Below are 23,745 nucleotides of genomic sequence, written 5' to 3'. Positions count from 1 at the left end.
TTGAACTAGGACTCCTTGCACTACATTCTGATGAAAGATCATCAAAGGTAAGGGAATATTTACGTTGTAATTTTGTATTTCTGTTGACTCCAACATGGCGGAGAAATATTGTTACGTCTGAGCACCATCTCAGATTATTGCAATGTTAGGCTTTTTCCGTAACGTAAAAAAAAAAATGTGACACAGCGGTTGCATTAAGGGATAGGGCTGATTGCTGCCCCCTTTGGGGTGATTGCGTGCCCATAGTAAACAGAAAAAAAATCTGTCAAAAATTGCTAATATATGCAATTAAAAATTATTATTGAATAGAAAACACTCTAAAGCTTCCAAAACCGTTTAAATTATGTCTGTAAGTAAAGCAGAACTCTCAGGGCACTCATTCTCCCAAACTCTCTCTTGTCATCATAAAAGTTGGCCCAACTTTGACGTCATCGCCCCCACCCTTCCCAAGCACCTACAGTCCTGGGAACAGTTTCTATGCCTTCAGCGCGATGTCCGCTTTCAATGGGGCTTCTCATTGTGTGAATCGCGCGCTCACGAGAGTTTTGGCGGGCCGAAACCTTTCGGTCACGCGAGAAAACAGGTTACTCTCATGCGCGTTCTGCTCCGGTGATGTCTTTCTTCCAAGATTGATTAAACGATGCGTGTGTTTCTGTTCGTCCTGAGAATTGCTGTGAAGCTATATAACATGCTAACGCTGTGTTCTGAACATAGTTTGACAAGTTTAGTCGACATATAATATGTAATTTCGACGTTTTGGTGCGCACCCACTTTACTTTTTGGCTGCATTTCAACCGAAATATGTCGTGTTTGATAACCGAAAGACACAGACTTCAAAACTAAAGCTGTTTTTGGTAAGTATAAACCCTTCCAGGTCTTCTGATGGAAGAACAGCAAAGGTAAGGGAATATTTCTGTGTTAAATTTGGGTTTCTGTGGACTCCGAGATAGAGGAGCCAAAATGCTAATTCCTGAGCGCCGACTCATATTATAGCCTAGTGAACGCATTCTGTAACGTTAAAAATAAATGTAACACAGCGATTGCATTTAGAAGAAGTGTATCTTTCTATATATATGTAGAACATGCATATTTAGTCAAAGTTTATGTTGTGTATTCCATGTTAGCTGACGGCATCTGCAGAAGCCATCGTAATTTCTCCGGACATTTGAGTAGCATTTTTTTAACATGGCGTCATTGTAAACAGAGATTTATGGATATTTATAGCATATTATTGAAAAAAACATAAATGTACTGTGTAACATGTTACATTACTGTCATCTGATGAAGATTTCAAAAGGTTAGTGAAATTATTTTTCTTTTAATCCTGCGTTTGGTGATTGCATATTTTGTTCAATTTGGCTATGGAAATTAGCTGTGTCTTCGGTGTGTCTTCGGTGGTGATTTGACATAAATATGTGCTATGTTTTTGCCGTAAAACATTTTAGAAATCTGACTTGCTGGCCAGATAAACAAGTTGTTTATCTTTCATTTGAGCTATTGGACTTGTTAATGTGTGGAGGTTAAATATTTCTAAGAATATTTTTGCATTCCGTGCGCCACCGTTCCAGCTGACGGTGGGAGGGCTGATCCCCAATTGGGAACCAACATCTTTGTCAGGTTAACAAAAGGCTAAGCTGTGTTTCAAAATATTGCACTTGTGATTTCATGAATATGAATATTTTCTAGTAATATTATTTGACTGTGCGCTATGCTATTCAGCAGTTGCAGATGAAAAGTATCCCGCTACAGGGATTGGTAGCGTCAAGAAGTTTTTAACTAAATATACGACCATGTTGCACAGGGCAAAAAAACTGTCCTATGTTATAACCTCTGCGACAGCAGAATAAAAGAGGTTAACCAATCATTGATAGGTGCTAACGTAAACAAATCGTTCACAGACATCTGGGGGCCTAACACCTTTAATAACTGATAGTTTCTCCCGAAGACTACTTTGAAATGAAATGACATTTAAAATATGGATGTGTCAACAGATTATTATTTTATAACTCTTCAGGTTTTTTTTCTCCTGGTGGTGTAATCGATAGAGAGTAGTGCAGCTCTGCCAGTAATAGAGATTCAGGTGAAATTACAGTAAGATCTTTTTTCATTCCAGTTCTTTCCTGAGTGCTGGGGAGAGACGGTCACGATGATTGCGAAGTAGAATAACGAGAGAGTCAGACCTTGCATGAGGGTGTGCTGACAGTTTCTACAGGATATTAAAAGAGAGTTGGGGAATTGAACGGGGCGATGACTGATTGGAGAGGGAAATATAATGTGGAACGGGCCTCCGAGCACTAAGGAGCCCCCAAGGGCTACGTTATATTGTTGGAGTCTTCTCATGTCCGCAGCAGGCAGGGACATTACAGACCAGACACAGAATGCTGCCTGCCTGAGTGGCTTGTCAAGTATAAACTGAAGAGATATATAGCTTCTGTGTTGTATTGTATGTAGACTATGCATCCATTTTATTGTTCACCTCTTAGTTCTATCCTCAAGTACTAAGGCTCTGATGTGAGAGTGTCACAAACAGACTACAATCAGACAGAAATGCATTCAATCAAACCTCCGAACCAAAGCGCATAGTGCCTCCTACAGTTAGTCTGATTTCTGATGCACCTTTTTTGTTCATTCAAAACCTAGAATGACTGCATATTCATGACTGTCTGTGGGGAAGGAAGCTGTACTCATAATAAGCATGCAATTGCAGTGTTTAAACCTGGCTACACTGCCATGCAATAGAGCTTCCCCTCCTTCCTAATTTTTTATTCAGTAATTTCATCTTCATCAGCCCGTGTCCACCGAGACAGTTGTTTATCTGGTGTTTGGTCTTCAGGTGTTTATGTCTAGGTTCTGGTCTGGATTGCCTTGATACTTTCAATTCTAACCTAAATGTAGCTTAAGTGCCTTCAGCAGATCAGTAAAGAATTAATATTTCCCCTTTTTGTCGGAGTAGCAATTTATAAAATATCACAATACTTCCCTTGCATCTGAAACGAATGGGGTTTTGACATGTTAATGGAAGATGGCAGCAGTCGGAAATATTCCTTGACTATCAGAGGGGGTTAGGCACTGCAGTAGTTGCACTGTCTGCTGTTGTTGTGTCAGCCTGCATCGAGGAAGAAACCCTGAGGTAGTGTGGCTATTATTAATGAAACGCTTTCACCATAGTAAAGAAGTTAGTTATTCAAGGTAAATAAGACTGCTTGATGGCGTTTAATAAACCATTCCAATTGTGCACAGCTTGAGACAAAAGAAAACTTTAGTTAACATGTTATAGGATCATAGGCCCTTGAGCACTCTAGATTCCTGTAGTAATACGGGTGAGAAAGCCAAGTACTGTAAGATGTATAATAACAGGGCTATTTCACATGATATGGTTCAAAGCCAAGATCATTGAATTTGGTTGTGGTTGGAAGCATGTGTTGGTAAATAAGCATGGTCTATAAGTCTGTATGTCTGTCTGTCTATACATTGAACTGCCTGTCTGTCTGTGTTTCGCTCAGTCTCAATTTTTTTTCATTTACAGATCAACAGACTATGGCTCCACCTATGAGAGGATGAATGACAAAGTGGGATCTAAGACGGTGCTCAGTTACCTGTATGTCTGTCCATCCAACAAGAGAAAGGTAAGACAAACTTCAAAAGAGTGATTTTCAATAACACAGTAATGACTAAGACACAGAAGGACTTAATTACATTTAGTTGAGTTAAAGTGGAACTGAACTGTTTGTTGTCCATTCTCTGCTACCGCTGTTTGTTCTTTCTGATCAAATCAAATGTTAACTCGAAGTGAAGGTTATACGGTAGACAAACTGTTAAAAAGAGGTTTTATGGTTTGAATAATTGTTTCCTTTCAAGCATTTAAATGTTTTTGTAATTCGTGAGATGCCCAGTTGTTGAATGACCTTATTTAGCTTACATTGCCTTATACTGGCAGCCGTCCTGCACTTAGGAAAGTAAGAGTGTTACCAAGCAACACTTACTCATACTGTAGTTATAGCCTCAGAACATTTACCATGACACAACACAGAGACCAGAAAGACCTGTTAGAAAGAGAAAATGTATTGTTGGTGTGTAGATAAATGCTGAAGCAAAAACAAATTAAACAAAGAAGGTGCATCTTCTCTGACCCTGGGAATATATTTCCCCACTAGCTGGCCGGACTTGCCGATAGACCCTATAGTCTACTTGAAGGCAGAGTATCCAGAATATTTCCCAGATACAGGTCTAACCAAGTCAAAGACCCACAGGACAGACAGCAGATGTGCTAAAAGTGCCTTACCATTTCCCTATCATGTTGATACACTGAGGATTTTGCCATTTGGTTCACCCCAGTTAGGGAATTACATCGTAGTAAAAGCTAGTCGCGAGATCCTAGGATGTCCGGATGCCCTCGTTAGAGCCACGCTTTGTGAACAACCGCCATTCACCTCTGGCTTCAACCGCCACACAATCCTCCTAACCTTATCTCATTATGGATGTGCCCAACTCTCTCTTGGATAAGCTGGGACTTGTTTTTTCCTCGTTGCATTCAAATGGCAAAGTTTAGCATCTGTGTGTCTAGTGTGGGAAAATCAGGAGACAGTAATATCTGTCTCTGTTGAAATGAGGCAGTAATGACCCTTAAATAATTGTGACAATATTTTTGTGTATTTAATCCTCAAGGGTGTTTTTGTCTCCCACGTGAATATATAATGACAATCGATTGTTTTTCTCACAAGATTCTGTTAACGTCACCGACTATATTCTCACATGATCTCTAAAGCAACAAATCCAGAGGCTTGACCTTTCTAAGAGCAGATAATAGATTTGAATGATGGTGCTGACATTTATCTTCAAGCTTTTAAAGAAGACATGCATCATGAATTGTCCTTATGCATGTTCAGCCTTATTGCCGAGGTCTTCTGCATGGTTTGACTCACAACCACTGCTAATAATGAAGAGTATCATTCTAGACATAGAAATATAATTAATAGACTTTCTCTTTCTATGGTTGTAGCTAGACAAGTTGATATCCCAATCACAATGAGCCTATTTATACCTATTTATACCTTCCCTATAGAGTGTTCACTCACAGATAGAATGCAATTGATCTGGGTTTGACATGATTCATCTGCTGTGAGGCATCATCTCCTCCTCTCCTCCCGTTGTTTGCAGTCATCAGATGGCTCGAGCACCATCCAACAGTAGGCTGCAGCCCCTCAGACAACACAGCAAAAACTATCGCACTCCTCGCATGATGATTAGCCTGGTTGCTGGACTCCCACCAACTAGCTGAACATCAGCAGATAACATGCAGAGGTTATCCTAACAACCTGTATTGATCTAAGCTTTTTTACCAACCTCACTCCCCTTTGTTCCCGGGAGACGCATTGGTGATCAGTTGCCAAGTGGATGTGGAGTGAAATCTTAATTACCTGCCGATGGTATATTTGATAATGTGCACGTTTTTGACGATGATGTGAGCTGTTACGTAAGCTCCCCTTGTGGAATTTAGTGCCTGTTAAAACTGATTCCGGAACAGATGGACATGCCCAAATCCATATGGATCCACATAAAAAATCTCTGAAGGGAAATTAATTAAATCTACTGAGAGATGGGTTATGAGAAGTTTTTAGTCCAGTTATGGTATTTGTCCAATATCTTTTTTCTAAATTTTGTAATATAAATTATGTTTAAATAGGGTTTATCCTAGACTATTGCACATGGCAAATAATATTTACCATGAAGGAAATTAAATCAGGTTGGTAAAAGAGGAATCATCTTTGGCAGTTAATTAATACATTTCTAGACTTCTCCAATTCCTTTTATTCTCAACATATAAAGTGTATATTATTCCTTCCAATAAATGCAACAGTGATATAGTGGATATACTGAGTGCAGCTATACAACAAGTCCTCAATAGAGATAGATTTTAATATGCAGTGTATTACAGTAAATATAAAGGAAGCCTGGTTGAAAAGGACTCGCCTAAATTATTATTAGAGAGCTGAGAAATGTTCAGTGTCTCCCTGTTCAGTGGTGAAGAAACACAGATCCACCCACAAGTGATGAGACAGAGAGAAAGGGTCAGACAGAAGAATCAAAAATGCAAGGTGAAATGCAATTTCCACTCATAATAAACACTGTCACTTAATACAATATTATGGAAAATGATTAGACCTGACATTAGAAACTATAAATTATATGTGACAAGGCCCTAAGACATTGGGAGAAATAGAGGGGCCATTCCCGGTCCCTTGTCCCTCAGTGAGGGCAATGAATGGCAAAATTGGAAGATCAGGCCAACAACAAAAAAAATTGAAGGAACATTTAAAAAAAGAGAAAAACTAGCACAGAATCCACAGTCTATTTATTGGCTTTAATGAAAAACAATTAATCTAAATCACCACCAGAGAGGATTCCTAGTTAAAGCTGGGGAAAGAGGGGTGGGGAGGATTCCTAGTTAAAGCTGGGGAAAGAGGGTGGTATTTTTGTCAGTGACAAATGTACTGCTGTTTTTCCAATTCAAATCTGATACAGGGTGGAAAAAACACAGTCGATTTTGGCTATGGCACTATCCAAGTCACGCTTTTCCCTTCTCCTTTTCTGTCCGGGTTTCGTAGTTAATTATCATTAAAGCCAGGTGTCCCCCCCCCCACACACACACACTCAAATGAATCATATTATACCAAGATATAGATACTACACCAATAAGGTCCGATTTTGATACAATGTAGTTGTTCATATTATATATATATACACAAGCCCTCAATAGAGATAGGTCTTCATATGAGGTGTATTCTATATATATATATATATATATATATATATATATATATATAATACATCTCATACTGGCTTCCAAACAAAGGGCCTTATCTGAATTAAGTTGTATTAACATTGTGTACGTTCACATTATCTTTGATTTTATAGTATGACCATGTACTCCATTTTACATAATTGTAATTAATATGTATTTACATTGCTATTATGGTTTTAGTTTTACAAATCTTGCTCTGTTATTGCTTTCTCAAGGGGCTAATTTCTAACAAATATGCAACAAAACGTTTACCCTTTTCACTGAAATCATGATGAAATGAAAGTAGAAATGGTATAATTCCTCTCGCTGTGGTAACATTGAGCATTCCACAAAGACATTATTTCTTATTGCACAAATGTCTGTTCTTTATCACAGATTTAGATATTGTTCAAAACAAATAGCTTTGTCTAGACATTTAGTCACGCATGGCACAGTGCCTTGCAAAAGTATTCACCCCCTTGGAGTTTTACCTATTTTTTGGAATTACAACCTGCAATTTAAATGGATTATTATTTGGATTTTATGTAATGAACATACACAAAATAATCTAAATTGGTGATGTGAAATGCAAAAAAAATGAAGTAAAAAAAAAAAAAAAGAGTTTCAAAAAACAATGCGTGCGTGCATACCTATTCACCCGATTTGCTATGAAGCTGCTAAATAAGATCTGGTGCAACCAATTACTTTCAGAAGTCACATAATTCATTAAATAAAGTCAACCTGCGTGCAATCTAAATGTCACATGATCTCACTATATATCCACCTGTTCTGAAAGGCCCCAGAATCTCCAGAATCTGCAACACCACTAAGCAAGGGGCACCACCATGCAAGCGGCACCATGAAGACCAGGTAGCTCTCCAAACAGGCCGGGGACAAAGTTGTGGAGAAGTACAGATCAGGTTTGGGTTATAAAACAATATCCGAAACTTTGAACATCCCACAGAGCACCCTTACATCCATTATTAAAAAATGGAACGAATATGGCACCCTAACAAAACTGCCAAGAGAGGGCCACCCACCAAAACTCAGACCAGGCAAGGAGGGCATTAATCAGAGAGGCTACAAAGAGACTAAAGATGACCCTGAAGGAGCTGCAAAGCTCTACAGAGGACACTAGAGTATCTGTCTATAGGACCACTTTAAGCCATGCACTCCACAGAAATGGGCTTTACGGAAGAGTGGCCAGAAAACAAGCCATTTCTTAAAGACGAAATAATAAGCAAACACATTTGGCGTTCTCCAAAAGGCATGTGGAAGACTCCCCAAACATATGAAAGAAGCTACTCTGGTCAGATGAGACTAAAATTGAGATTTTTGCCCATCAAGGAAAACGCTATGTCTGGCGCAAACCCAACACCTCCCATCACCCCGGGAACACCATCCCCACAGTGAAGCATGGTGGTGGAAGCATCATGCTGTGGGAATGTTTTTCATCGGCAGGGACCGGAAACTGGTCAGAATTGAAGGAATGATGGATGGCACTAAATACAGGGATATTCTTGAGGAAAACCTGTTTCAGTCTTCCAGAGATTTGAGACTAGGACAGAGGTTCACCTTCCAGCAGAACAATGACCCTGAGCATACTGCTAAAGCAACACTCGAGTGGTTTAAGAGGAAACGTTTAAATGTCTTGGAATGGCCTAGTCAAAGCCCAGACCTCAATCCAATTAAGAATCTTTGGTATTGCTTAAACCTCTTAGGGCTAGTGAGACACTAGCGTCTCAAGTGGCCAATAGCCTCAGGAAATGCATAACGCGTCAAATTCAAATAAAACGCGATAAAACTCAAACTTTCATTAAATCACACAAGCTTATAGAGACATATCCCAAGAGACTTGCAGCTGTAATTGCTGCCAAAGGTGGCCCTACAAAGTATTGACTTTGGGGGGGGGGGGGGGGGGGGGGGGGTGAATAGTTATGCAAGCTCAAGTTCCTTTTTGTCTTATATCATGTTTGTTTCAAAATAAAAAATATTTTGCATCTTCAAAGTGTTAGGAATGTTGTGTAAATCAATTGATACAAACCCCACAAAAATCTATTTTAAATCTAGGTTGTAAGGCAACAAAATTGGAAAAATGTCAAGGGGGTGAATACTTTCGCAAGGCACTGTAAACGAAAAGTTATGGCGTTCTCTCTTGCCACACGTGTGTTAAAGAATACCATAGCACATCAGCCTATTGATCTACACTATATTCTTAAAACGTATTATATTCTTTAAAATAGCGATTTTTTTGTTGTAGTTGTGTTGTGGCCCCTCGCGGTTGACTTATAAATCCACAGGGTTATTCTCAACCACCTCTATCTCATTAAAGAGAATGCATTTGGAGAGAGGTGAGTGGAAGCCAAAGTGCACCAAAGTGCAGACCTGTGAGTGCACTGGAAGAGTCCAAAAAATCATGGCAACAGAGGTGAGAGGCACATTTGTAAAATGAAGTCCAAAACAAAGTTAATGTGTAGCGCTAGTAGCAGCTTGATGCATGCCAACCTAGACCTGGAGTGGTGACATGGTGACCCCTTCACTCTCTTTCTTACTCCTCTGTATCACTTTCTCTCTCTCAATCTTCCCCTCAATCTCTACTCATAACTTCCCTCTCCTTCTTTATTCCTCTCCATCTCCTCCCTCTCTCACCCCAACCCCCATCTCTCTCTCTCAATTCCACCCCCCTCTCCCTCTCTTTACGATAATGGTGCTGACAGTGTGCTCATCAGCTCAGATGAAGGAGCGAGCTATCAGAATTATCACCTCAGCTTCTACATCCTAAGCCCTATGTTCCATCCAACACAGGATGATTGGGACCTAGCCTATAGCCATGGCCAGAAGGTGAGCTCCCTGTCATTGTTTCACCACAGTTGATTGTTTGATACAGTACGTTTTGGATTTGGACCTGTGATACACAGTTGGATAAAACTCCAAGCTGTTAATGTTTATATTTTTTTATCCCGATTCCAACAGCGCTGTATTGTTTTATTGAATATTCTTCAGAATATTCTTAGAATATTGATTATTGTTATCTGTTTGATGATACTTTAGTTAGATATTACCTCATGCTGTGAAGAGCTCTGCACCCCCGTTTTACACTCAGGTCACATCCTATATATAACCCCCTGTGAAGAAGACTTAACACTATGGTCAATGAGTATGACCTGGCTACCAAGATGACTATCACAACAGGGGAGAATGGTTCAGTTGGAGGAGGGAGAAGAATGACACCTTGGGTTGCAAACTAACCCCAATATGTAATGTACAGTATAGATGTTGGTGATATTTTGTTTGCATTAAAAGGATGGGCCTTTGTGGACATGGAACACTCCCAGACCACATACCATTGTGGACATGGAACACTCCCAGACCACATACCTTTGTGGACATGGAACACTCTCAGAAGACATACCTTTGTGGACATGGAACAATCTCAGAAGACATACCTTTGTGGACATGGAACACTCTCAGAAGACCTAACTTTATGGACATGGAACACTCTTAGACAACATACGTACAGTTCTGATGAAACGAGTCCTTGAGCAATGATGCAACGTGGAATCCAATGGTGATTAGTAAATTTGATATGGAGTATATTTAGTTGGGAGTCCATACAAGTGCAACTTTAAAACTATCTGTTCTGTAATGATAACATTGAATGTTTCTATATTCAAACAGCTGTGTCTCAAGCTTTGTCTGATCACTCTACTTTACTCAATGTCTGGAGTGAACTGTTCTATTTTGAGTTCTAGAATTCTGGAAGACCTCTCTTGACTCTTATCTCAGAACGTATGGACAGTGTAAAGTTATGATTACCGTTGATCTAGCTGTTCCTCTCTCGCTCTCTCTCTCTCTCTCTCTCTGACGAAGGGCGATACAATTCGGGAGTCTGTGACACGTCTCAAAAAGTTTGAGGATGGAAAGTACGTAAACAACTCAACATAATATAACTTTTTCTTGTTATTCTGTGTTCGTCTGGGTCTTTACATCTGTTCAATCTCCTAATTGGCTTCAGTATTAGAGCTGCTTGTCTTACACATCTTTTGACAAGAGCTGTTATGCTTGACAACGTCAGGCCCAGGTAGTTTAGTGCAGTTCAGTTATTCCTCTAATGCCCTCCCTGACGTCAGATACAAAGAGAGAAAGCAAATGTATTTTTCTGAATGCATTTATAGTCTGAGATGTATTGGGTTGGGAAGCTAGTGCTGGAAGTCTGAAGGGAGAAGTGAAGACAAACCTTTTAAAAAACACAAGTCCCCTCGACTCAAGTTGTATTCCATTCTTAACATATTGCATGTCAGCACACAACCTTGTTGAACCTGCGAGACAAGGCCTTCGGTCCCTAAAGGATTGTGTAATGGATATGTTCATCAAAGTGTAAACCTGGTGGGACCATTGAGTTCAAGAATTCAGTACACATTGAAGTTAATGTGGTCACTTGGGAATATGGGATTTGGGTTTCATGATGTCGTTTCAGTATTTATGACAGCAGACAGTTCACCTCAGAACAAGCTGCTAGTGTAGATAAAATGACATTAGCACAGACAGACAATGAACATTGATTGTGAAAAAAAATCCAGTTGATGTCCATTTATCTATTGCCAGTCTATGACGAAGCCTAACAATATCTAATCTATTTAAGTTCAACCTTAGATCACTTAGCACCAAGTAGGCTAGGTGTCCCGCCAGCGGGACACCTGTCGACAACTTCCGGTGAAATTGGAGGGCGCGCAATTCAAATAATAGAAATTATGGATATTAAACTTTTAGGCACATACAAATATATTATATTGGTTAAAAGCTTAAATTTGTGTTAATTAAACTGCACTGTCCAATTTACAATAGGCTATACAGTTGTCGTGTCTTTGACTATGCCGGATTAAGTGATATGACATGCTAATCTATAAAATAATTTATCCATAATTAATATTACCTGATTGAGCTAATCATGTAAATGTAATTAACTAGAGGTTCGGGGCACCACGAAATAATATTTATAGAGCTGTTATCTTCCGAATAAACTTTTAAAGACCTAGTAATATTTTACATCAATAGCAGTCAATATTAATCGTCATCTTAATTCAGTCTCATCTGAAAGTTGTAAATTCTTGGTTATCTGCACGAACTCTGGATAACAAGTTGAATCAGCAATACAAAATTGGGTTTAATTATTTATTTACTAAATACCTAACTAATCACACAGAATTACACATACACATAATTAAATCATAACTTGATTACAAATTACGTCATAAAGGAAAACGTCCCTAGTGGGCGGAACAGATATGACAGCTTGTTACACAAAAGAAAAGGGGCTGAGTGAAAGAGCGGGAAGACTGAGGAACAAAGGGTGAAGCTGTGATATCGTAAATACAGTATCTTATGCATTCTAAATTACCACCCATTTGGAAAAGGAAAATGTAATAAATATTTACTCTGAGCTGCGTTTGAGTAGGTTGGTGGTAGATGGAAGGCCGTGTTGCCCAACCGAGTCCTTTGAAGAATGTATAAGCTGGTAATTGGATACGTTGTAGTAACATCGTTGTGTGGTAGACGGGATACTCTGTCTGTTTCTTCCTAACCTGCGTTTGCAGCTGCTGTTGCTAACTCAATGGTTAGGAGGTATCACTTCTGTAGTGAATAAGAGTTCAAAGTTCAGACCATTCACAACCAAAGCCCACGCTGATGTTGGCTTCGTTCTGTAGTTATTATCTGAACCATTCTGACATCGGACTGTCGTCCTCACATCCTCGAGGTTATATTGTCGTCAAGGCTTTATATAGGAAGGGAGAGGAGGGCGTATTTGAAAAGTTTTATAGCCCATGTCCCTTCTCAGGGGCGGAACCCTGTTCGAGCAGAGCCCTACCTTATGAAAACCTAAATCTCACATTTTAGAAGCTAAAATCACATTTCATCCCATCACGAATAATTTCATATTCAAACATTTAAATTGAACAACAATTCCATGTGAATCCGATAACTCTGTGTAGAGTTTCCACTGTAGAGTTTGTCATCTTATCATTGATGAGAATGTCTCAGATGACAACCGAACTGACATCATATTCATTAAGTACCACCGCATATGTTCAATTGGTCGGATTACCAGAATATAGTTCATTTCCCCCCATCTTTTGATGTTCCCAGAATCTCTATGTTAACCAAGGTGTTTGCAAATGTAACACCAGTAGGGTAGAGAGAGGAAAAAGGGGGGAAGAGCATATTTTTCCGTCGGCATAGGCTTCAGAAAATCACAAATAGCGATTAAATATTCACTTTCTTTTTGAAAATCTTCCTCTGATTTGCAATCCAAAGGGTCCCAGCTATAACATGTAGTGTCGTTTAGTTAGATAAATACTTATTTTTATTCCAAAAAGTCAATTTAGTTGGATCCATCGATTTAACATGCAGAGAAAGGAATCCGAAAAACTACACCTAAACTTTGTTTCAACAAGTCAGAATACATTTCTATTTATTCCTCATGTACCCTAAAATGAAACTATAATATTTCATACAGAAAGAAGTATGTTCAATCGGAAGGCAAAATTAGCAGGTGCGTGTCCTCTTTGTCGTGCACTCAAACACAGATTTCCAAACTGATGTCTTCATACTAAAACTCATATTTCAAGTTACAAGCCTGAAAACATGAACAAAGACTGTTGACATCTAGTGGAAGCCATAGCAATTGCAATCTGGGAGGTGGAATTGCATATGCCCCTATGCTTTCCATTGTAAGTGCATGGGCTCTCAAAGAAAAAATAATTCTGGTTGGTTTTTCTTTGGATATTCTCCTACCATATAAATTGTGTTATAGTCTCATAATTATTTTAACATTTCTACAAAGTGTTTTCTATCCAATGGTACCAATTATATGCATATCCTGGCTTCTGGGCCAGAGTAACAGGCAGTTTACTTTGGGCACGTCAATCAGGCTGAAATTCAGAAAAAAGGACCCTAGCCTGAAGAAGTTTTAATGATACCCTTATTCAGGTTTCTGGTGTTCAAGTCATTTAGTGTTGTGTATGTCAAGAGGAGAACCCCAGGTTCTGACATAACTTTGTTTTTCCCAAATAATGTTCCTGTCAGCCCCCTTTAGTCTCCCAGTCAGACGCACAATGTCAGATGAAGAACATCAGTCCACTGCATTCTGTACAACAACCAAATCATGCTGCTCTTAGATAGTTGACATGTTGGAGATGTCCAACCTTTGAAAAAAGTGAGCAAAAAACGTTCCACTTCAGATGTATCAACAGAAACAAGTCATATCTCTTCACAGTCAAACGAGCTCACAGTTACCAATATCACCTGATGTCACTCACCTGGGTCAATCACCAGCATACACTATTTTCAGCCTAGTCACCCAGCACCACAATTACATTGCAGGCAACCCAACACACTGCCGATGCCCCATTTGGATCGAACGCTAAACAATTCATTATGTGGTTATTTGTTATTCCTGCCACTGGGGGAAACAATCAGTATAGCCAGACAGCATCGCTTGAATAAAGCGTTAGTTTATCTCAGGTTTATTTGTGACTTCTCCAGTCTCTGACTCACTTGCCCTACAGTGCATATGGGGATTTGATTAGCCCTTTGTCTGCATTAGGTTTGTTGCCTGTTACAGAAAGCAGGATTAGTGTCATTAGTCAAGTGGAGGAAGGATAGCTCAGAGCCCAATAGATTATAGTATATGACAAAAGTGAGTACACCCCTCACATTTTTGTAAATATTTGATATTTACAGTAACTTTTCATGTGACAACGCTAATGAAATGACACTTTGCTACAATGTAAAGTAGTGAGTGTACAGCTTGTATAACAATGTGAATTTGCTGTCCCCTCAAAATAACTCCACAGCCATTAATTTATAAACCGCTGGCAACAAAAGTGAGTACACCCCAAAGTAAAAATGTCCAAATTGGGCCCAATTAGCCATTTTCCCTCCCTGGTGTCATGTGACTCGTTAGTGTTGCAAGGTCTCAGGTGTGAATGGGGAGCAGGTGTGTTAAATTTGGTGTCATCGCTCTCACACTCCCTCATACTGACTGGTCACTGGAAGTGAAAAAAAAGAATTGTTGCTCTACATAAAGATGGCCTGGGCTATAAAAAGATTACCAAGACCCTGAAACTGAGCTGCAGCACGGTGGCCAAGACCATACAGCGGTTTAACTGGACAGGTTCCACTCGCCATGGTTGACCAAAGAAGTTGAGTGCACGTGCTCAGCGTCATATCCAGAGGTTGTCTTTGGGAAATAGACGTATGAGTGCTGCCAACATTGCTGCAGAGGTTGAAGGGGTGGGGGGGTCAGCCTGTCAGTGCTCAGACCATACGCCGTACACTGCATCAAATTGGTCTGCATGGCTGTCGTCCCAGAAGGAAGCCTCTTCTAAAGATGATGCACAAGAAAGCCCGCAAACAATTTGCTGAAGACAAGCAGACTAAGTGTAACGGATGTGAAACGCTAGCTTAGTTAGCGGTGGTGCACGCTAAATAGTGTTTCAATCGGTGACGTCCCTTGCTCTGAGACCTTGAAGTAGTAGTTCCCCTTGCAGAGGCTTTTGTGGAGCGATGGGTAACGATGCTTCGTGGGTGACTGTTGTTGATGTGTGCAGAGGGTCCCTGGTTCGCGCCCGGGTATGGGCGAGGGGATGGTTTAAATGCATACTGTTACATAAGGACATGGATTACTGGAACCATGTCCTGTGGTCTGATGAGACCAAGATAAACTTATTTGGTTCAGATGGTGTCAAGCGTGTGTGGCGGCAACCAGGTGTACAGAGACAAGTGTGTCTTGCCTACAGTCAAGCTTGGTGGTGGGAGTGTCATGGTCTGGGGCTGCATGAGTGCTGCCGGCACTGGGGTGCTACAGTTCATTGAGGGAACCATGAATGCCAACATGTACTGTGACGTACTGAAGATGCATGATCACCTCTCTTCGGAGACTGGGCCGCAGGGCAGTATTTCAACATGATAACGACCCCAAACACACCTCCAGATGACCACTGCCTTGCTAAAGAAGCTGAGGGTAAAGGTGATGGACTGGCCAAGCATGTCTCTGGACCTAAACCCTATTGAGCATCTGTGGGGCATCCTCAAATGGAAGGTGGAGGAGTGCAAGATCTCTAACATCCACCAGCTCCGTGATGTCGTCATGGAGGAGTGGAAGAGGACTCCAGTGTCAACCTGTGAAGCTCTGGTGAACTCTATGCCCAAGAGGGTTAAGGCGGTGCTGGAAAATGATGGTGGCCACACAAAATGTTGACACTTTGGGCCCAATTTGGACATTCTCACTTTTGTTGCCAGCGGTTTAGACATTAATGGCTGTGTGTTGAGTTATTTTGAGGGGACAGCAAATTTAAACTGTTATTCAAGCTGTACACTCACTACTTTACATTGTAGCAAAGTGTCATTTCTTCAGTGTTGTCACATGAAAAGATATACTCAAATATTTACAAAAATGTGAGGGGTGTACTCACTTTTGTGATATACTGTATAACTAAAGGGTGTTGTGGAGTGGGTACTTCCCGGTGAAGATAAAGCTGGAGAATGTGTTTTTTTGGAGGATGTATATGTAGCTTAAGGGATGTAATCGCACAAACACTCATTTGCACGCACACACACACACATCTGTTCGACAAACATACAAAGCACAGGCCTGGTATGCATGCATCACACAAACATAAAACTTAGACAGGCAAGAATAAACTCGAAAGCACAGGCCTGGTGAAACTCAAACTCAATAGAATGCAGTTTTGGCAGGACTGGCACAGGGGACTGAAATCAAAGTGAAATTATGGATACAGCGAGGAGAGAGAGTGCGCGAACAGAGGGGAGTTACTCTTTTAATAGAATAGCAGATATGCATTGTCACAACATCAGATGGATGTGTGCTGTTAAATAGAGAGAGGAGTGAGGAGCCAATGTGCCAACAACAAGGAAACAGATTGTAGCGTGTGTGAGAAACATACCTTTTTGTCGTTGCTGGGCCCGTCTTGCCATGCACATGTTTTCCTTTGGTGATATTGTGGAGGTGTGACATCCTTTTGGTATTTCAGCATGTGTCAGCCTATTTATATTAAGTGCAAAGCCCCAGTTGATGAACTGCCACAATTAACCATTTCTTTATGGATGTTCATGTGTGCTTGGGGTTATGCCTTGCTGGAAGATCCACTTTCGGCCAAGTTTCAGCTAAAATGTCCTGGTACTGGGTAAAGTTCATGATGCCGTTGACCATTGACAAGTTCCCCAGGACCAGTGGAAGCCAAATATCACCATAGCATCAAAGATCCACCACCATATTTTACAGTAAGTATGGGGTTCTTCTCTTTAAATGGATATTTCTTTAGACACCAAAGAGCTATATTTTCTTTTCATCCAACAAATGTAAATGCCTAGAGATTGCTAAATGGAATTGCACCTGAATTGGAACCTGTGATACATTCAGATGACGTGAAAATAGAGCTCTTTGGCCATGCATAATTACATTTTTTTTGCATTTGTATTTTTTACATCATACAGTATTCTTTGCTCATCTTTCTCAAAAGGTGCCAAAAATGTTGTACCTGACTGTATGTGGGTATGACATCCATTTGTCTTTTTACGATGGGCAGCTCTTTATTGCATTCCAAGCCCCAGTTGCAAGGCTAAGGCAGGCTACCTTCATACAGATACTGGGTTATTGGGTATTGGGTTATGTCTTATGAATAGCCCTCCTTGCCCTTGGTGAAGACCACACGTTCACAGGGTGTATTTAGAATGCCTATAGACTCATCTGAAGACTTTGATATTTCAGCGGCTTCATAACCTTTATGTTGGGGGGGGGTTCAGTTTATTGGTATTCGTCTGTCAAGTCATGTGGGGGGATACGGTGTGTGTGTGACAAGAAGAGGAAGTGGGAGTGAAGATGATTATTTAAAGACTGGGGAAAAGGGAGATTGACTTTGATTAAAGGATGATTGAAATGGTATTACAGTTTCTCAATTGCTTTGGCTCAATTATACGTATATATTTTAAAACAAGTACAAATCTCTGAACAATTAGTTTCTTGTTCACACCAGATTTGAGTTTCTTAATCTTAGAAATACCGATCCCGGATCCGATATATTTGTCATCAGCAACCGCTGAATAGCATAGCGCAACAGTCAAAAAATATTACTCGAAAATATTCATATTCATGAAATCACAAGTGAAATATAGCGAAACACAGCTTAGCCTTTTGTTAATCACCCTGTCGTCTCAGATTTTGAAATTATGCTTTACGGCAAAAGCAATACAAGCGTTTGTGTAAGTTTATAGCATTATGTACACTTAGCATCAGGAAGCTTGGTCACGAAAATCAGAAAAGCAATCAAAATAACCCTTTACCTTTGATGATCTTCGGATCTTTTCACTCATGAGACTCCCAGTTAGACAGCAAATGTTCCTTTTGTTCCACAAATATTTTTTTTATATCCAAATACCTCCGTTAGTTTGGTGCGTTATGCTCAGGAATCCACCGGAAATATCGGTCATGACAACGCAGACAAAAATTCCAAATGATATCCATAATGTCATCAGAAACATGGCAAACGTTTTTTATAATCAATCCTCAAGGTGTTTTTCAAATATCTATTCAATAATATATCAACCGGGACAGTTGGCTTTTCACTAGGACCGGGAGGAATAATGGCCACCTCTCACTTTTGCGCAAAAATCACTCAGAGCCCCCACCTGACCACTTACGTAATGGGGTCATTCACGCTCATTCTTCAAAATAAAGGCCTGAAACTATGTCTAAAGGCTGTAGACACCTTAGGGAAGCCATAAAAACGGAATCTGGTTGATATCCCTTAAAATGGTCAATAGGGATGCATAGGAACACAGAGGTTTCAAAATAAGAGTCACTTCCTGATTGGAAGACAATAATGTCACAGACATAATATTTTTACAGTTTTGGAAACTTTAGAGTGTTTTCTATCCTAAGCTGTCAATTATATGCATATTCCAGCATCTGGTCCTGAGAAATAGGCTGTTTACTTTGGGAATGTTATTGTTTATTTATCTATGACATGGAATGTTTGTGATGTCTGTCAAATTACCTGCCAGGTGCCATAGTAATGAAATAGGAATCACAATCTTACCAATCAACCAATCAAGTTTGGAAGCATATATGCATTTTATTTATTGAATATTCAAAACATAAAATATACCTGCAGTGAAGCCGCTCAACAACTACATCATACCAATCATCCAACAGATTCCCATTCAGAGCGACACAGAAGCATCCAGGGTCAATGCCCTGCAAAAGGGCATGTTGACCGATCTACCACCAGGCCAAAAAACGTGAACCCGAACCATCTAAGATCCCCCCACAGTTCCCAAATAGCTGTCCCTCAACCATTCGAGACCCCTCCCACAGTCCCCCCCAGGAAAATAAAAGTAATTCCATTCCCCCAAGAACCCCCCAATGCACCAGCAACCAAGAGAATGAACTAAAAAGAAAAAATGAAAAGACAGAAGAAAACAGAAAACAACAATGCAAAATGCAAAAAATATATATTTTTCAAAATAATTAATTTAAAATAAAGGACATCAAGGACAACTAAAATCATAACAGCAATGCCAACTGTATATGTTTGTGTGCATGTCTGGCACGATTACATGTATGTGTGTGTTCTTGTATGTGTTTATTTGAATGAGAGTGTGTGTATATGCATGGGTACAAACACCTGCACAGCATCAGCCTCAGGCAAACCGGCATTAGTTGTAAAACCAATGCCACTTAGTGTCATTCAAATGTACTTTTTATTATGTTTTATTTTGACCATCATTCTATCTCCCACAGAGCAACTCCACTCCCACTTGTCTCCAAATCCACATATCAACCCTCAGCTACCCTCAGCCCATCCCATCTACAGTTGAATTTGGAAGATTACATGCACCATGGCCAAATACATGTAAACTCAGTTTTTCACAATTCCAGACATTTAATCCTAGTAAAAATTGGTCAGTTAGGATCACCACTTTATTTTAAGAACATGAAATGTCAGAATAATAGTAGAGAGAATTATTTCTTTCAGCTTTTATTTCTTTCATCACATTCCCAGTGGGTCAGAAGTTTACAAACACTCAATTAGTATTTGGTAGCATTGCCATTAAATTGGGTCAAACGTTTCAGGAAGCCTTCCACAAGCTGACCACAATAAGTTGGGTGAATTTTGGCCCATTCCTCCTGACAGAGCTGGTGTAACTGTTTCAGGTTTGTAGGCCTCCTCGCACACGCTTTTTCAGTTCACACCTTTGTTTTTAAGCCTTGGATTTCTCATCCTCGTTTGTTGTTATTGGATCATAACAAATAGATATGGTGACAGCGGACACACTTGTTTAACTCCTCTTGACAATTCAAAACTCCGTTATTTACTATTTTACACCTGGGGTTGCTATACATTATTTTGACCCATTTTATAAGAGAATTACCGAAATTGAAAAAAATCCAGTTTTACTTTATCAAATGCCTTTTCAAAATCCGCTATAAATACCATTCCTGGCTTCTTATATGTTTCATGATGTTCTATTATTTATATTAGTTGCCGTATATTATCTCCGATGCATCGTCCATGTAAAAAACCTGTCTGATCAGGATGAACAATACCTGATAAAACCCTTTTAATTCTGAGTGCTATGAATTTTGCTAGTATTTTTGCATCACAACATTGAAGTGTAAAGGGCCTCCAGTTTTTTAGATAGACTGGGTCTTCCATCTGGGTCTTGTTTTAATAATAAAGAAATCAGACCTTCCTGCTGAGTACCTGACAGACTGCCATTTCTATAAGAGTAGTTAAAACAATCTAACAATGGAGCTTTTTGTATATCAAAATACTTGATATACAGTGCCTTGCGAAAGTATTCGGCCCCCTTGAACATTGCGACCTTTTGCCACATTTCAGGCTTCAAACATAAAGATATAAAACTGTATTTTTTTGTGAAGAATCAACAACAAGTGGGACACAATCATGAAGTGGAACGACATTTATTAGATATTTCAAACTTTTTTAACAAATCAAAAACTTAAAAATTGGGCGTGCAAAATTATTCAGCCCCCTTAAGTTAATACTTTGTAGCGCCACCTTTTGCTGCGATTACAGCTGTAAGTCGCTTGGGGTATGTCTCTATCAGTTTTGCACATCGAGAGACTGACATTTTTTCCCATTCCTCCTTGCAAAACAGCTCGAGCTCAGTGAGGTTGGATGGAGAGCATTTGTGAACAGCAGTTTTCAGTTCTTTTTACAGATTCTCGATTGGATTCAGGTCTGGACTTTGACTTGGCCATTCTAACACCTGGATATGTTTATTTTTGAACCATTCCATTGTAGATTTTGCTTTATGTTTTGGATCATTGGAAGACAAATCTCCGTCCCAGTCTCAGGTCTTTTGCAGACTCCATCAGGTTTTCTTCCAGAATGGTCCTGTATTTGGCTCCATCCATCTTCCCATCAATTTTAACCATCTTCCCTGTCCCTGCTGAAGAAAAGCAGGCCCAAACCATGATGCTGCCACCACCATGTTTGACAGTGGGGATGGTGTGTTCAGGGTGATGAGCTGTGTTGCTTTTACGCCAAACATAACGTTTTGCATTGTTGCCAAAAAGTTCAATTTTGGTTTCATCTGACCAGAGCACCTTCTTCCACATGTTTGGTGTGTCTCCCAGGTGGCTTGTGGCAAACTTTAAACAACACTTTTTATGGATATCTTTAAGAAATGGCTTTCTTCTTGCCACTCTTCCATAAAGGCCAGCTTTGTGCAATATACGACTGATTGTTGTCCTATGGACAGAGTCTCCCACCTCAGCTGTAGATCTCTGCAGTTCATCCAGAGTGATCATGGGCCTCTTGGCTGCATCTCTGATCAGTCTTCTCCTTGTATGAGCTGAAAGTTTAGAGGGACGGCCAGGTCTTGGTAGATTTGCAGTGGTCTGATACTCCTTCCATTTCAATATTATCGCTTGCACAGTGCTCCTTGGGATGTTTAAAGCTTGGGAAATCTTTTTGTATCCAAATCCGGCTTTAAACTTCTTCACAACAGTATCTCGGACCTGCCTGATGTGTTCCTTGTTCTTCATGATGCTCTCTGCACTTTTAACGGACCTCTGAGACTATCACAGTGCAGGTGCATTTATACGGAGACTTGATTACACACAGGTGGATTGTATTTATCATCATTAGTCATTTAGGTCAACATTGGATCATTCAGAGATCCTCACTGAACTTCTTGAGAGAGTTTGCTGCACTGAAAGTAAAGGGGCTGAAAAATTTTGCACACCCAATTTTTCAGTTTTTGATTTGTTAAAAAAGTTTGAAATATCCAATAAATGTCGTTCCACTTCATGATTATGTCCCACTTGTTGTTGATTCTTCACAAAAAAATACAGTTTTATATCTTTATGTTTGAAGCCTGAAATGTGGCAAAAATACTTTTGCAAGGCATTGTACCTCTACTGGTATGCCATCAAGCCCTGGGTTTTTTCTAGACCGAAAGTATTTAATAGCCTCAAGAAGTTATTCTTCTGTAATTTGGCCTTCGCACTGATCTTTCTTTTGTTAATTTTCCATTTTTTATATTATTTGGAAATCATTTCTTACTATAATCTTCATTCAGTGGGAAAGGATGAGACGGAAATGAGAACATCTGCCTAAAATAATTAGCTTCCTCTTTTAAAATATAATTTGGAGAATCATAGATGACTCTGTCTTCAGTAACGCGTTTCTGCATTTTTTTGTACTGTGAGGTAAAAAAAAAAAAAAATGTTTTTTTTCATGGGTCATTTTGTGGCAGATTTTCTCTTCACTATATATGACTTTACTGTATGAAATATGTAAAAATGGACATGCAAATGTGAATTTTCTGTTTAAATGTAACACATTGCTACAAAAATAAATATACTGTATACATACAAATGTGTGCATATCCTTTTTCAGTATAGTACAGTAAGCAGTCAGTGTCCACAAAAAATTTGAACAAAACTGAAATGTGTAAATAACAAACATTTCCAATGGTGAAAAAACATCTAAACATTTTCACCAGTACGACTCACACGATGACAAAAGAAAAATAATTTTGGTGGCATTAGCCAATTTACTGACACAATAACAAGGTTTTGAAGCATGAATGAAATGTTTTGGGTGAGTTACTACATTTTTCAGACAAGCAATGGAGTTGTGATGTCCCATAAAAGTTGTGGCAATTGCACTTAGAGTTTAGAGCATGTTAAGACTGTTTCAGAAAATGAACCAAATCGATTGAGATACTGTAAACCAAGCATTTATTTCAGTTAGAGGTGTTCTTTATTTTACTTCTGCTGTTATTTGTTGCTTGCAGTGGATGAGCTGATATCAGTTGATCGATTTTGTCAATTTGTTTTGAAACAGGGCCTCCAGAATATTCTCACTTCTTTCTCTCAGTTTACCCTCCAAACCCCCAACTATCTGAGATCTCTTTGACACTGGGTCAAAATCGCCTAATTTTAATGAAACATATTGGCCCATATTGCAGTGACAGTGAGGGAGAAAACACGGTTTGCATACGTCCCTTCCCTGAACTTGCACTGATGGTGATCTGACACTTTATTACACTTCTCCCACTCCCTCTCTTGTTTCACCCTGTCCCTGCCTTTTGATTCCCCCTGTTCTCCTCCGTCACAGACAGAAGTCAGAGTGTGTATCTCAGTATCTCGGCCAGGGACAAGGCTGACATTTACCTTTACAAATAAGATTAGCTGGGTATCAGTGCCAGAGCTGCCACCCGTCCAGGATTTTTCTGTGGGGAAGACGTAATAGTCAACGTTATGGATTCTGCCTCTTGCTGAACCTCGCCTCTTAACGACACTCCAACAGCCTCGTTCTGTGGCCGGCTCCACTTTCACATGTTGCTAACATGAACCGCTCTGCATTTTATTCTTGTTTATCAGTATGATAAAGTCTGAGGGAGAGCGA

General features: G+C 39.7%; 1 protein-coding gene across 1 annotated transcript in view; it reads left to right on the top strand.

The window, feature by feature from the left end:
• Window positions 1-3,435: 3,435 nt before the first annotated feature.
• The window catches only part of LOC109908728 (VPS10 domain-containing receptor SorCS1-like), a 66,012-nt gene continuing 45,702 nt past the window's right edge, over window positions 3,436-23,745 (top strand). Inside the window, exons 1-4 of the mRNA XM_020507790.1 lie at window positions 3,436-3,450; window positions 3,504-3,646; window positions 7,634-7,651; window positions 9,499-9,622. Of these exons, the coding sequence (XP_020363379.1) occupies window positions 3,436-3,450; window positions 3,504-3,646; window positions 7,634-7,651; window positions 9,499-9,622 (300 nt within the window). The remainder of the gene's footprint in view (window positions 3,451-3,503; window positions 3,647-7,633; window positions 7,652-9,498; window positions 9,623-23,745) is intronic.

This window comes from Oncorhynchus kisutch, linkage group LG1 (genome assembly GCF_002021735.2).
Source record: "Oncorhynchus kisutch isolate 150728-3 linkage group LG1, Okis_V2, whole genome shotgun sequence".
Lineage (NCBI taxonomy): Eukaryota > Metazoa > Chordata > Actinopteri > Salmoniformes > Salmonidae > Oncorhynchus > Oncorhynchus kisutch.
This window is presented reverse-complemented; position numbering and strand designations above follow the sequence as displayed.